This window comes from Mauremys mutica, chromosome 16, assembly GCF_020497125.1.
Source record: "Mauremys mutica isolate MM-2020 ecotype Southern chromosome 16, ASM2049712v1, whole genome shotgun sequence".
NCBI lineage: Eukaryota > Metazoa > Chordata > Testudines > Geoemydidae > Mauremys > Mauremys mutica.
The window spans coordinates 20,225,690-20,241,406 of NC_059087.1; the positions used below are offsets into that span (position 1 = coordinate 20,225,690).

At 42.0% G+C, this 15,717-nt stretch overlaps 1 protein-coding gene across 1 annotated transcript; it reads left to right on the forward strand.

Annotated features, from left to right (window-relative positions):
* The first annotated feature begins 4,333 nt into the window (after positions 1-4,333).
* Positions 4,334-14,938, forward strand: LOC123350752 (macrophage migration inhibitory factor-like). Its single transcript, XM_044989461.1, has 3 exons — positions 4,334-4,512; positions 13,756-13,928; positions 14,806-14,938. The coding sequence occupies exons 1-3, from the start codon at positions 4,405-4,407 to the stop codon at positions 14,870-14,872; spliced, it is 348 nt and encodes a 115-aa protein (XP_044845396.1). The 5' UTR covers positions 4,334-4,404; the 3' UTR covers positions 14,873-14,938.
* Positions 14,939-15,717: the final 779 nt, after the last annotated feature.

The following is a 15,717-nucleotide window of genomic DNA, read 5'->3' on the forward strand; positions in this document are numbered from 1 at the left end:
CATGTGCAAAAATGGTCTGCAGATGCAGATATCTGTGGATATAAAGCAGATATCCACGGATTTGCAGGGTTCCCTCTATCTCTAGTAAAAATAAGTGGAATATTAAAAGGAAAAAGTCATTTAAACATCTATAGGATAATGAAATAATGAAAAACAACATTTCATCAAAAACAATTGCTTTTCCAATAGAATTATAAAGGTAGTGGATGAAGTGAATACACTAAATGTTGTATTTGTATTTTAGTAAAGTATTTGATTTAGCTTCTAATGAAATCTTAGTCTTACTTCACATTGGCTTGGATTAGAATATTGTCATATGAACTGAATTTCTTGAACTTAAAAAGGGTAAATATAAATGGCAGCATACCCAACTGAAGTGAAATGTCTAATGAATTACCATAGGGATAGATAGCGGCTTCCAAGTTATTTAACATCTTCAAAAGGCAGTAGACTGTATATGTACTAAATCTACAAGTGATTGTCCATTGAGTGTAGTTAAGAACTCAGTTCTTCAGCTCTTCACGTAGGAAGGTTAGAAATTTGTGAAGGAAACAAAATGGCACTCAGTCCAGAAAAATAATGTGAAACACAAATCAGTGGGAGCAGTAAGGATAAAAGAAACCTAAGGATACCAGGCATCATTAAGTTATTAAGCATAAATTTGCACTAAGATATATGGCTACATACCAAAGCATCATATTGCTCAGCAAGGAAACCATTTTCCCTCTTTGGATTGGGTTAATGCAACACCTGGAGTACTTTGTTCAGTTCTAAGCATCTCAGTATCGAAACACTGGCAAATTATAGGACTTCAGCAAAGAGAAACAAAAAGCCCTTAAGGGGCTAAATGGATTGACTCATGAGGAAAAATGTTAAAAGACTAAATATGTATAAGCTATACAATATAGCTTGGCTAAAATGACCACAACAGAGAATTTACAAGTATTTGAATAACAGGCTATAAAACAACAAAGATCACAAGAAATTATTTAGGAAGACACAAGAAAGTATAAATGAGAGTTATGGATGAAATTAAAAAAATTCTGGCTGAAAATTAGGAAAAGTTTCTTGACAGTTAAATCAATTGGACTGTGGAATAGTCTTTTCAGGAAAGTAATGGAAACCTCATTGCTTCACTGTACACTAGTAAATATATCTTTGGGATCAGCCCTGCAAGGCACTGGAGTCCCAAGCTGGCAGGGAAAACAGGCTCAAAGGCAGTCTAGGCACAGCAGATGGCAGTCCCAAAGGAGTTTCTGTGGTCCAACCTGTCACATGCATCATCTATTACACTTCAGGATGAATGGATGCAGGTAATTATGTATGGCTATACGAACAATATAAGAACTGTATTCTCTTGTCAGACAACATTTGTGATAAAGGCGGTCTTTGAAGAAGTCCCTCCAACATTTTTTTCTTCTTAGACTGAGAACACAAAGGAGGAGAAGTGAGGAATAACATATCCAACTAAAACTGCTGGGGTAATTGAAATTGAAATTTCTATGATCCTTAAGACCAGGAATGCCCCATAATTCATGGGACTGACTACCCTGATATGGAATGGCTCCTGGAATACTTCTGACAATCCACTGCCACCTGGGGCACAGTCCCACCCCCCACCGAGCAGGATATTCTCCTGAAATGTAACCCAATTGTGACAGTCTCTCCAGCGATCTGATCCAGCCTCATGGCATCTTGCAGCAATCTTGAGGACAAGGCAGTCTGCTCAGGACTGGGCCCTGTGATGCTTGCTCTCAGGGGACCAGGCTCCTCAGGGAGGACAGGAGAGGGTGATCCTCTCACTGTCCCCTCAGCCACCCAACTAGGCCCCAACTCCTCAGGTGCGATTAGGTAAGGGATCTTCTCACAATTAATAGCAGAGAAGAGTCTGAGGGGATAGTGAGATGTGGGGGCCGTGCTCCCCAGTGGTGACTAGGAGGATACCCTCTCCCAGCTGCAGGCAGCTCATGGTGAGGGAGCACTTCTCTGCTCTGGGAGAGGTCACTAGCTGCTCCCGATGAGGTGGAAAGTCATTGATTTGCCTCATGCTGCCCTTTCCCCCCACCATTTCCCTCCCTTCAGTCCCAGCAGCCTGGAGGTGTGGGGGGGAAGGGAGGGGCAGTTGTCTAGCTCAGTTCTAGACAGCCCATGGTGGGAGGAGGAGGGCAGGTTCTCTTTCCTCAGGCAGGTCCTTCATCCCAGGAGGGGGAGGGGGAATTAATGACCACCCCTCAGGAGGCAGTTTGACATTTCGCTGGTGCTTCCTTAACCCCACCTTTTCCTTTGCCACAGGCCAGGTGGCCTGGAGAGATGTCTCTCTCTGGCTCAGTTCCAAATGGCCCAGCAGGAGAGTCACTCTCTCACCAGGTAGACCATGGTGCAGGTTATTCCTCTCAAAGTGGAGCCTCAATCCAGGAAGGAGATCACTAATTGCCTCCCCTCAGGAGGCAGCTTGACCATTCACCAGTGCTGCATTCCATCCCCTCCCCATCCCACTCCTCTTTCCCTTGCCTCAGCCTAGGGTCCCCAATGTAGGCCTTGCTGCAGCCATAGGAATAAATAAAGGTATGAACCAAAGTAGGCCTTGGCAGAATACTAACACACTAGGTATCAGCTACCCATGTAAGCACATTCCTGACCTGAGAGGATGATACACAGCACCCTGAACTCTCAAGTAACTACATCAACAAATTCCTAGAGAGTAGTCCAGGAACACACAGACCCCTTGTAAAATAATAAAGGAATGACAGGATAATAGATGAGGATTGAACTAGCAGGTACAAGGAGGGTAGCTAACATATGGAATGGAATACATAACTTGTTTGTATCAGTGTATGAAAGGAGATTGGAAGGAGGGGCATCTTTGTATTGGCCTAGGGGACGACATCATGTTGATCGAGCTAATACCTTGTTGCAGGCATACATGTGTTAATACCCTGTAACCATTGAGCTGGTCACTAGGACCGTGCCTTGTCAAAAATAAATCTGGCTGAACCTTTGCCTGTGGTCTTTTGTTATGAGCAACATTGAGGGCTGCTGAATCAACAAGCTAGTGCAGAACCCACGGGAGCTCCAAGAACAGCAGCACTAATACCATTCACTTTCAGATAGTCTCCTCCCGGCTTTCTTCAGACCATGCCAATTTACTGATCTCCAACACAAAGATTCCCAGTAGGCACCAAGCACCACTGCTCTAGTAGGAGGAACCTTTTGGGTGCCAGCAGTCAGAAAACTATGGGATGAGGAGGAACTACAGTGTATGTCCCCCCACACACACATGCAGGGGGGGCTGGCATTTCCAGGCCCTAAGCCTCACTCCCTGATTGAAGGCAATGGGGGGCCCTTTGTGCCCAGAGGGGCTACAGGGGCCTAGATCCACCATTACTCTTATTATTTCTCCTCAGGGAAGAATTCATTCCATTTTTCTCCTACTGGGCCCCCAAAACTTGCCTTCTATCCTAACCCTACACACACACACACACACACTTCACCTCAAATGCCCTCCCACCCACACACCCTCTCCCCCTCCCCATCAGTCCCCTAAATAACCTTATTGAGGAACATTCGGGTGGACAGCAATCCTCGTTAGGGACAAAAGTCACACTGGCCCAATTTTTCCACCCACATTCATCTGTGTAGTACCTTACACTATGAGAATTCCCATTGATTTCTCATCCTATTGATTGCATGGGACCACTTGTAGCATATGGCATGAAGAACAAGAACTCAGGGACTAGTCCTTTTCTTTAAGATTAGCAAATGTTGCATTGTTGAAAGAGAAAGTCATAAGGCCAGATCTAAAATCCATTGATGTTAATAGGAGTCTTTCCATTGACTTTGGCCAGGCCCACATAACACAAGGAGCATTTGCTATTTTCTTGTATTCTATTCATGTAAAGTGCTCCCAGAACCCACAGTTATGGAAAGTTTCTACATTTGTTGTTATACTTAACATCGCAAAACAGTTCCCATTATAGTCCCCTATTCTCAGACACTTGTAACTTTCTGAAACATTCATTTTTTAAGTATTTTTCATGCTTGGCCTATATCCAAAAATGAATTATTGTTTAAACTTTAAACAAAATCTGTGTTTGTTATGAGTGAAAAATACACATTTTCCCCACTGTAATATATTTACAGTTCCTACTTGCATTAACATAAAGTCCAGCAGATGGTTTAGCCGGCCTCTTTCCTCTCTACTAACCCCAACAGGTGAGCCTGAGGGAACTGCTGGTGGGGTGGAAACTGCTGACTATCAGGAGATCCTAATTAATTATGATGCATTTGTGGGGCTTTTTATAGCAGAGTGAGCAGCATAACAGGCATACTGTGAAACAGCATAGGGATTAGTAGCTTCAGTGAGGATTTTAACAAAGGCTAGAAAAAGGCTTTTGTAATCAAAAGATGCCTAAGTTCATTATTAACACAAATGTGAGCAAGGATAATGTGCCAGATTGCTTGATAGAAGAGCTCACCCAGCAACTACCAAAAGCACTGGGCAAACCGGCACAGGTAAGCAGAAAGGTTCAAACAATTACTGTATTTATAATCTAGGCACAATGTTGTATACGCTAAGGTATTTCCATATGTTTTTTTTTATTAAGACATCTATTGTTACTTCACTGAATTCCTAAAAAATGTAACAGTATTTAGAACCTTCCATTTGCACACGCACACACACACACTCTCTCTCTCTCTCTCTCCTACCTAAAACAATTCCAGGCCTGAACAGCCTGTGTATAACACTTAAGATGACTCATAAGAAAAGCGAATAATTCACTTGATGTGGAAACCATAACAACTTCCTGACTTTGTGTTCAAATTCCCTTTTAATGTAGGTTTTTCTACAACTAATATACATACTGCATATAAAGTCCTGAGATCTGAATTGTAGTCCCAGTTCTGACATGGACTTTCCTGACTTTTTGGCATTAAATATTCAACCATTATGTTGCACTGACATGGAATTTTGCATTGAAATTGTTTTTAAATAAAGAAAAATGGACTGACTGCAAATTAAAATAAATGGACTCCAATGTGCAATTCAGATAAACTGATATGCCACTGTTGAAGTCAACAGAATTGTCCCTACTAATACTAATTCTGGATTTGGCCCAGTGTCTTTATGTGAATCTTTCCATGTATACAGGATGACAATTGAAATAAATGTAATATTTGTTTCAATGGGCTAGATTCTCATCTTGGCTTGATAGGAATTATTCAGATCTGTCAGCCCAGTGTAAATCTAGAATGCAGCCCATTGTGTGAAGTTCCCAGTGCATACTCACTGCAATTTTCTGAATGTATCAATGTACTTTCTGAATGTGATTTTCCAGCAATATTTTCAAAACACATCTATTATTTCTAAACCAAGAAGACCAAAATCAGTTGTGGTGTAAGTGGGTGCAAACATGGAGCTGAACCTGTTGTACATCAGAGCTAGATTTAAGCCAATATTTTCAGAGAAATTTTTCCACTTTTGAGGAGTAAGTCCATGGTTTCTTTTTAAAACTTTAGATTTGCCATTTTTCAGTTATCTGAGCAGGAAAAACAGCATCTAATGTTTCTTAGAACATGCGAACATCCTTTTAACATTTTTGGAAGAGGGGTAAGACATTTATTTCAGTCTTGTCAAAACAAGATGGGGAAATAAGAAATATGATCTAAATATAAATAGGTAAACATGGTAAGTGTCAGCTTTCGGATTGAAGTGTAGCTTTTCCGTGAAAAGTGACTTTGTAACAATGGTATAAATGGGGCTAATATTCACTGTGTGTGACTCCATGTGAGATTTGCTAAATTCAGTCATTTTTCCAACTAACAGCCCAGCAAACTCAACTTGGACTTAGCATCAAGCTGAGCTCTCTTCTTCTCACACATCCCAGCACTAAGATATTGCAAGTCAAATGCTGCCCTCAATTACACAAATGCAATCCTATTGCCTTCATATTCTGATTTCCATTTCTCATGTGCAACCACACTAAAAGATGATGGATTTGCAGAGGTGTCAATAAGGTACTAAACCCTGGCCTCTAGTGTCTTTATTTCTGGTGATAACGTACAAGAACGAACGAACCCAGCCTGAGTTTCAGGACCCAAGTCTCTGGCTGAGTTTGCACTGCTGGCAGTTAGAAAAGACAACTTTTTGTTTGCAGGCTGACAATTTTACATGCAATCAGAGAGATACAATGAACATGAGACCATAGAATTAAGGCTGGTTGAAAATTTTCATCAAAAATTATTTTAAATGAAAAATTGGAGTTTCAACTAACTGAATTGCCATGGAAAATGTCTGTTTTATACGGAAGATCTTGATTTTTCATCAGAAACTGACATTTTTAATTTTTTGACCAAAAAAACCAATTTTTCACGGGGTCGTGATGGAGATGGCATTTTCTGCCCAGCTCTACATAGGAGGTCACGTTTAGAGAAGAATCAACTTTAATATCTCAGCCAGTGCCTCTTAATGAGATGTGGCTTTCCATAGCCACATACTGAAATCTCAAATGTGGTGTGAAGGCAGATGGAAGCAGAAACTGAATGGTGAGGGAGAAGAATTGTTATTCAAACACAACTGAAATAGTAATGCAAAACTGCTTTTTGTATAAACATGCTCCTCTTTCCAGAAGCAGCTCTTCTTTATACTGAACACTTAGAAAAACCAAAACTATTTTCAATGTGGAAAAGGAAATAAATGCCTGCTGTCCAATGCAGTACAGCCAGCTTCCGTCTCAGGTGTCTCCATGTGAAACAGCAGTGTTTAGGAATCAGAGGTCGGGGTTATAAGGTTGGGTTGGGTAAGGACTAATCGTTTAATTGCTGTGCTTCACTAATAGGCAGCCACTGCGGGGGGAGAGGAATAGAGGTGAAGTATATGCTTACAACATTCGATAGGAAGTTTTACAGTTAGAATCCATGCTGCGTAAGTTTTTACTACTGATGTTTGAATTCATAGTAAATAATATTTGCTGCGAAGTTGGGCAATGTCTCAATTATTCACAGATATGTCTCTATCTGACCTGCTCAACTTTTTAACCATTGTTATTAGTATCAAATAACACAGTCCATCAAGCTTCTGCTTTGCATAGATTCTTAAGACTGCAAGACCAGAAGGGACCACTCTGATTATCTAGTTTGACATCCCATATAACATAGGTGCTAGAACTTTCCCAAAATATGCTCTAGTTCAAAATGAATGATCTTTTTAAAAAAGAAATCCAACCTTGATTTTAAAAGTGCTAGGGATGGAGAATCTGCCAAACCCTTGGTAATTATGCAAGAATCTTGCATAAACACAGCTTCTTTGGAAGCACCATCAAGCAGTAACAGAAACAAGGAGACACTAGCATATACATTCTTGCTGCCTCCAACCAAAGCTGACCTGCTAGATAGTAAGTACAAGTCATAAAAGGCAATCATTGTTCAAGTTTTAGTGAAGGTAAAAAAGAGCACCGAGTGTCTCATTACAAGCTTTCTGGTCATGTCCTAATAGAAGTGATTGGAGTACCCAGTACCAAACTACTCTCTGCCTGCCTCATTACCAAACCCATGGGGACTTTTTAGCACACAAAGATCCATGACTGCAGTATCAACATCAAGGTACTAAAACTCCACTTTTAAACAGATATTGCTCCCAAGAGCTTTGCAAGGATCTGTTTTCTTCACTAACACCAAAAAGCTGCTGGGAATTACATCAGATGTTTACTGAAAGACTGTTAAAGAAGTTTATATGAAAAGCAAGGCACAAGTTGCCTGTTTATTGAATTTAAAGAAATGGCTACAAAACTGGTTGGTGACATTCTCAACTTTTTCAGGTCAGAGTAGACTGTATTTGTCACAATTCATCACTCAAAACTAATTGGTGGCACTATCATCCATATTAATATGGAAGTGAAAGGTGTAAAACATTTCCATAATTTAATAAAATAATTTTAAAACATGATCTACCCTCTCCAGTCCCTAAAGCAGCAGCAGCTTTCATGAATAATACACAGCTTGGTCAAGTACTGTACCACACTGACACCTTTTCATTAGCAGAGGAGCTTTTTAGAAAATTGGATTCCCTATTCCATTCTAGGAAGATATCTTCAAACAATAGAAGAAAGATGCCAGAGCTTGCTACACCACCCATTGTGGTAGTGTGTTAGGGGTGTTCTTGACCAGGATTTTAATACTAGTAATTGAAATTGAGCATTCTAACACTTCATTTGTAATTAAGTTACCAATAGTCACCAGGTGTGGGACCTTCTGCTGTGATGGACTAATTCCTACCTGTAGCTCATTTTCCACTAGTCTCACTTTCCTTTCTAAGACTCAGTTCTTTTTAAAACCAATTGAACAAGCCAATCTCATGACTAGCTACCACAGTACCATTGGAAATACTTAAATATTAGCTTCACTCTCTGATGGCACAGTTGAGTCAATTCAGTGAGCCAAATTCATGCCAGGTGTAAATCCAGGAAAGTCAATGACATTACACTGGGAATTAATTTGCTTACTATATCTCAAACTACTTATATTTTCCTCCCAGACCTTGCCCTTTTCTCTTACAATTGAGAACCCTTTTCTCTCCATCTCCTGAGGTCCTACTGTCAGTATAATTTTCAAGTTCTCTTAGCTTTCTTCCACATTCAGGCTTTTGGTAACTCCTGCCACTTTCCCTTCTGTATCATCACTAAAGCCAATCCTTTCTTCTCCATTCCTATTGCTTAAACCAGAGTACACAGCAATGGTCACTCTTATAATATTTTCTCTGTAGATTCTCTTCCCCACTACTCTAGCTAGAAGTCCATTAAATAGAATGAGAATTTGCATCCTCAAAACTGCAATGTGATTCCCTAGGAACATCCTTTCGAGTCAATAGAGTATCAGGGCACACTATTTACTCTGCTGCTATGAATTGGCAGAATGCAGACTGACTGCATGTTGTTCTACTGAGTCAAACTCTCTACCTCACGAGATATTCATAAGAAAAAAATAAGTTAAATTACAAAATAACAGCTTCCAGGCTGAGTTTCAAGCTACCCCAGGAGCCCTGTGCATAGATCTTGATCACCCTCATGACATTTTACTCCCCAGTCTCCCAAGCAGCCACACTTCTATTGAGCTCCTGTGCAAGGGGATGAGGAAGATCACTTGTTAACTCTTTGCTCACTGGGAGCTATTGTTCCTGCACAGACATATTAGAGAAACAACCTTGATGTTTCTGGTTTTATGATCAGAAATGAAAAAAATTAACAAACTTGGTACGTAATTGGCCATAATTAAGCTTTCAATTTTACACCCGAAAGAGAAACTGAGGGCATCTTCCCTTCCTTAGTAGTTTTATCAGTTTGATTGCAGAATCAAAAAAACAAGTGTGTAAGGAGGACATATGTTCTCAGGTCAATTCCTCTATGTGCAGGGTCGGCTCTAGGTTTTTTGCCGCCCCAGCAAAAAAAATTTTGGCTGCCCCCCCAACCCGCACCCCCTGCTGCCCCAGTGCTGGGCTCTTCACCCCACCAGTGCTGACTCTGCCCACTCCCCCGTCGCCCCCAGCTGGTCTGGCACTGGCAGGGTCAGGGTAAGCAGTGGGGCTCCCAGGCCGTGCCTCAGCCCAGGGACCCTCCAGCCAGGGCTCCCACCTCCAGGACCAGCTGGGACCTAGGAGGGCAGAGCTGGGGGACTGCCCTGGCAGGAGGCTGAGGAACCGGGGCAGGGCAGCCCCAGAGGGAGTGAAGCCCCGGAGAGTGGGACGCAGGCCCCGCATGGCAGCGCCCCGCCCTCTATGACCCTGCTGCTGCTGCTGCTGGCCGCCCTGCCGCAGTCCCTGGGCAGCTCAGGCCGCTTCACCCAGCCCCGGCTGTGGTACTGGGGGGCAGCTGCCCTGCGACACCTGCAGGCAGCTCTGTGTGCCCTGCAGGGTGGCCCCCAGCCCAAATGTCCCCCGCTCAAAGCCTGCCCAGCCCAGCCACAAGGTGTGGGCGCAGCTCCCCCACAGCACGAACTGCAGCAGCTCCAGGGCACCCCTGTGCACAACATGCTGCTGCTGCCCGGGCTGGCTCTAGGCTTTTGCTGCCTGAAACAAAACAAAAACAAAACAAAAAAAGATGGCTGGAATGCTGCCCCTGAAAATGTGCTGCCCCAAGCATGTGCTTGATTTGCTGGTGCCTAGAACCAGCCCTGTCTATGTGCTGAATTTAAAAGAGAATGGGTGGGCACTGGAGTATATAAATAAAAGGAAATAACATTTAACTGAAGCTTTAATGTTTCCTTATTCTTTTTAATAAACATCTTTATTTTATAAAAAAAACAAAGCTTTAGCTCTCTGTGGCTGTTAGTGAATGATGCACTTTCAGAAGCCTTTCATGATAGCCAGGGGCGGCTCTAGCAATTTCGCCGCCCCAAGTACGGCGGCACGCCACGGAGGGCGCTCTGGCGGTCGCCGGTCCTGCAGCTCCGGTGAACCTCCTGCAGACGTGCCTGCGGAGGGTCCGCTGGTCCCACGACTCTGGTGGAGCATCCGCAGACTTGCCTGCGGGAGGTCCACCGGAGCCACAGGACCAGCGGACCCTCCGCAGGCACGTCTGCAGGAGGTCCACCGGAGCCGCCTGCCGCCCTCACGGCGACAGGCAGAGCGCCCCCCACGGCATGCCGCCCCTATACCCAGAGGTTCAAATGTATTTATGCACCTAAATCCCATGGATTTCAATGCAGGTTAGGGAACAAAACACCTTTGTGGATTGGGGCCCTGGACACTTTAGAAAAATCACATTAGATGCCTAACTGCATCATTAGGTACCCAAATGCCTTTTGAAATCTGCCCCTTAGTGACGTTTTGAGAACAGTTCCAATGTATGTATGTCAGATAACATATTGAGGCTTCCCCCAACAGCAAAAAGTCTTTAGAATGGTGCATTCTAGTCTCAAGTGATGTGCACTAATTTATTATTTTTGGTAGGGGAGGGTATAAATCAATTAACCCCATCATTCCACCTGCTTCACTTTGTAGTCTGCTGCTGTTGGCATCATGGAGAAAGCATGAGAAGAGAGTCTGTGCCTTCTGTGTTTCAACATGCCGAATAGGAGGAAAGTTGACCATAAAGCATTTTTGAAAATCCCTCCGGAAACTCATCCCACTGTAGAGGCTCTGTACCACATAAATTGGATTTAAACCCTATTCGGAGGGTTTAAGTGGTGCACTAGCTTTGTGTTGCCTCTCTGCACCTGAGTGACTGTCATCTGAATAAAATGAAAGTGTGAATTGAAGTGCTAATATAAGCACCATTGACCCTCCTCTCTAAGCATGCCTGTTTGACCACCTGCTCCTTGGAGGCAAAATGGCAGAACTTAGTGCCACCTCTTTCCCTCTATTAGGAAACTAATCCTGATGATTCTAACATTTAATCAAAAACCATCCCACCTTCTACAAATTGATGAGTGATGAAGGTAGCATCACCCAGCCCAAATGCTAGAAAAAGCATTGTGATGGGTTTAGGCACAGAGATCCCCTTGGGACTGTCACCTGATGGGCTGACATTACCTCTGAGCCCTTTCTCTTTACTGGCTTGGGACTCCAGAACCCTGTCTTGTTGAGCCAGACACATTAGCCTGCTGCAACACAGATACTGAACCACACCCCCAAAGCTGCAGACTTTAGAGTAAGTGATTGCTCCCCCCAGTAATTAATCAAATGTGATTTTATTACATATAAAAAGTAAGATTTAAGTTGTTTCAAGTAATAACAGACAGAACAAGTAAGTCACCAAGCAAAATAAAAACAAAAACTGGCAAGTCTAAGCCTAATATATTAAGAAACCGATTACAGGTAAATTTCACCCTCAAATGTTCCAATAAGCTTCTTTCCACAGAAGAGACTCCTTCCTAGTCTGGGCCCAATCCTCTCCCCAGTATAGTCCTTGTTAGTTCCAGCTCAGGTGGTAACTAGGGGATTGCTCATGACTAGCAGCCCCCTTTGTTCTGTTCCACCCTCTCTTATAGCTTTGGCACAAGGTGGGAATCTTGTCTCTCTGGCTCCCCACCCCTCTTTCTACATGGAAAAGCACCAGGTTTAAGATGGATTCCAGTACCAGGAGACATGGTCACATGTCCAATGAGACCCCCAAGCCTCCATTCTTCTCAGCCTGACTCATACAAACACAGGCTTGCAAGTAAACAGAGCCATTTACAACCAATTGTCCTAGTCAATGGGAGCCATCAAGATTCTAGACCACCATTAACCGCCCACACTTTACATTACTACAATAGGACCTCAGAGTAATACTTCATATTTCTAGTTGTAGGTACAAGAATGATACATACAAATAGATGAACACAGTAGATTATAAGCTTTGTAATGATACCTTACAAGAGACCTTTTGCATAAAGCATATTCGTTACATTATATTCACATTCATACGCATATTTCCATAAACATATGGAGTGCAATGTCACAAGTACCCCCTGTAGTCACACCCTACACACTATTATAACCTTTGTACAAAGTACACTTTTGAGGAATCATTTGAAAACTAAATTTACTTGTCACTAATATCATGGTGAAATGGGTGTAGCAATATTTATGGAAAGTAATGAAGTCCCCCTGTGTGAGGTCATTAGTATATGGTCAAAAACAGACAGCCCTGCTTAGGTAGGCAAAAGCTGTTAAACAGGCCTATCCTAACCAGAGTAACATGTGTTTACCTCAATTTACATATAATTAATAAACAGGATCCTCAAGACAGCAGAGGGAGGAGATTGCTGAAATTCAAGTTATTCTGTTTCCTGCCAATGAGTGGGGAAAATGAGGAGTCTGGTCGTGAAGGAAGCTCCATGCTCTGTCACCTACCTCACAGTTCAAATGAGCTTTACTTGCAGGGGGAGGAGCAGGAAATCCTTCAGAATAATCCACTTTGAGGCTTCCTTAGACTATATAGAGAACCCCAAGTTCTTTCACCTAAACACCTTTGGGCATCAGGGCGAGATCCTGATGAAGGAAGAGTCAGTCACCCTCTTAATGGAAAACCAGGGGTGAGAAAGTCTTAAACAAAGCCTTGAACCAAAATTTGCTAGATTAAATTTTAGATGGGTGGTTTCACTTTTATTTGCAGGTAACCATTGCTAACTCGTATTTGAATTCATTTAAAATCATATCTTTAAAAATAAAACAAGCTTATAAACAATCTAAAAAAATCTACTGCTGTATTTAAACTGAACAGTTTGGTAACTCCAGTTAAAGTAGCCAGCTGTTAGATATTGACTCCTTAGAAGGCCAGCAAACCTTAATATCCCTCTGATATATCCAGTCCTGGAACAATCAAAATGGATTTTTGGGAAAATTCAGGGCTATGAGTGTGTGGAGTCATCATACCAGTTGTTAACTAAGGCTGGTAGAAGCCAGTGGAAATCTGTGGGATTGCCCGCAGACTCCGGGATCCAAAAGCATTGGACCAGGGTTGCCCATTATATAGACAGCACATACTTGTTGCTTTGGGTGGGTGACCCAGGCAGAGGAGCCACAGTGGCAAGGCACTGTGAGGCACTTGAGGTTACAGGTCAAGGGGTGGCAACTCCTCACTAGTATTGAATGCACCCAAGAATGTAACAACAAGTTAGGGTTAAAAAATATTTGTATACAAGGGAGAATTCCAAAGCACAAACTGGTATTGCAGTACAAACTGCAGTTAACAGTCAATGGGATTTAGGCACCCAAGTGTAATTTGTGCCTTTGAAAAATCTCCACAACAATGACAAAGAAAAGCAATTTTCTTCTCACAGTATCTAGCACTACAGATCTCTACTGATCAGTTGCTGTCCTTCCATGGCTCCAAAGACCCCTGCGCCATGTGCTTTCTCTACAGCATTGGCAAGATAGGAGAGCAAGAGAACAAGGACTATTCCAAGCTGCTGTGTGATCTTCTGAACAAACATCTGAAAATACCTGCAGACAGGTGAGCCTGTACTACGGTGTGCTTGATTTGGGGTCTCCACATCTGTTAACTACTAACCCCAAAACACATAGCTCTTTGCATTACACTTTTTTAAACAACTTGAAGACAGTAAAAAGTATTTAAACTCTGTATTGCCAATTGTCATAATAGGAAGGGGATAACCCTTTAGCACAAATGGTAGGAGGTTCTGGTGCTGAAAATTTCAGGTTCAGCTAGTATGTGACCATGGCCAACTGATTAGATACAACAACCTGACTACTAGAGAACAAAATTAATGCTACGAGAACAGAAACTGAAGAAAAAGTTGAAATCCTGTCAGTTTAGAAGCCATATTTTTAAAAAATAAAAGGTTTGAAAAACATAAGTAACTTTCCACTACTTCTGTTTGCTTTTCACATCTCCTCTTCCAGAATGCAACATTGTACTAGTCAGTATCACTTGCTAGTTCTTATTAATTTCACTTTCCGGTTCTCATGCACTTGCATTTTCAGTGCAGGATCTGGGATGCAAACAAACAGCAGAGGAATTTTTTTTTTTTTTAAAACCTGTTTCCATCAGAATTTTTACAAAAGAAAAGCAGCATTTCTGTTGCTCTTCTTGTACGTAGGCCCAGAGAGACAAGACAATGTCTGTTTATTTAAGAGTAAATAATTTTAAGGTAAGTTGAAACGATATGTACAAATTGACAGGAAGATAAGGAGAATATATTAAGCTTTTGCAGATGCTTGACAGTTTATAGAGCATGTAATTCAGATAGTAAAATCTGGAGAATGCTTCAGGATTACAGGGATATTTGACACTGTAAATATGTTGGTTTCATTAAGTGAAACCCAGAAGTTTTGCAGGCTCTGTTCTCAGCCTCTCTCTTCTTTTTCAGAATCTACATCAGCTACTTTGATATGAGTGCTGCCAATGTAGGCTGGAACCGTACCACCTTTGCTTAAGGCGTATGTAAAGTAACAGGTTATTCATGGACTAGAATTTTACTGAGTTCTGTGATTAGTGCTCACCATGGTTCCAGTCATACTTTCTGCATTGTGTGTGCAAATTCAAGGATCAGTGATTCCTTAGTAGCATGCTTACCTGTTGCTGCTTTAACATTCTTCTGCACCATACCTGTAAAAGAGAAGTAAAGACTTAGAAAAAATGCCAAGTGTGAGCTTTATTACTTTTCAGAGACATGGGAAGATGGACACACTTTCTGTTGATCTAATGTACAATTAAGAGGTATCTCTCATACAGATTTGCTCCAAGTAAGATTAGTTGACTTATTAAATGTCAGCAGCAGCAACCTGTCTACACAAGATTTCACACAAGCTGCTAGTATTAGGAGGAAATTTGAGTTTTCACTGCATAGACAAAGCCACAGAAAGAGGTGAGCTCAGCACTTAATGCCTGATTAATGGCAATAGAAATTCAGCCAAAGTTTAGCCCATCTGCACCAGGCACTTAATTCTAAAAGCAATTTTAAAAGTATACTTTACAGTCAGACTTCGATGGTAGTTTTAGCTGAGGAACCTGCTCAGGTTAATTCAGTTTAAAGAATGTGACTGGTCCAATTTGGCCCAAAACATAGGCATTTGGGTTTTTAAAGCCATACACATAAAGCCAACAGAAACTGGTCAATGTTTGTGCATCATTACCACAGTCACCAGATTGGAAATGGCCTTCCTAGCTTTGTTTAGCTGAACGTGCAGCCAGTTAGTCTTTGAAGAAATACATATTGTCAGCTGTGGTGCAGGGTTTTTGGGTATGTGAATTTATCAGCAATGAACTTGTCTTCTGCCTG

Excerpts from the sequence above, each read along its gene's own strand:
- LOC123350752 (XM_044989461.1), top strand. The coding sequence starts at position 4,405 with ATGCCTAAGTTCATTATTAACACAAATGTGAGCAAGGATAATGTGCCA. Across the intron at positions 4,513-13,755 it reads CACTGGGCAAACCGGCACAG|TATCTAGCACTACAGATCTC; the intron begins GTAAGCAGAAAG and ends TTCTTCTCACAG. Across the intron at positions 13,929-14,805 it reads CTGAAAATACCTGCAGACAG|AATCTACATCAGCTACTTTG; the intron begins GTGAGCCTGTAC and ends CTTCTTTTTCAG.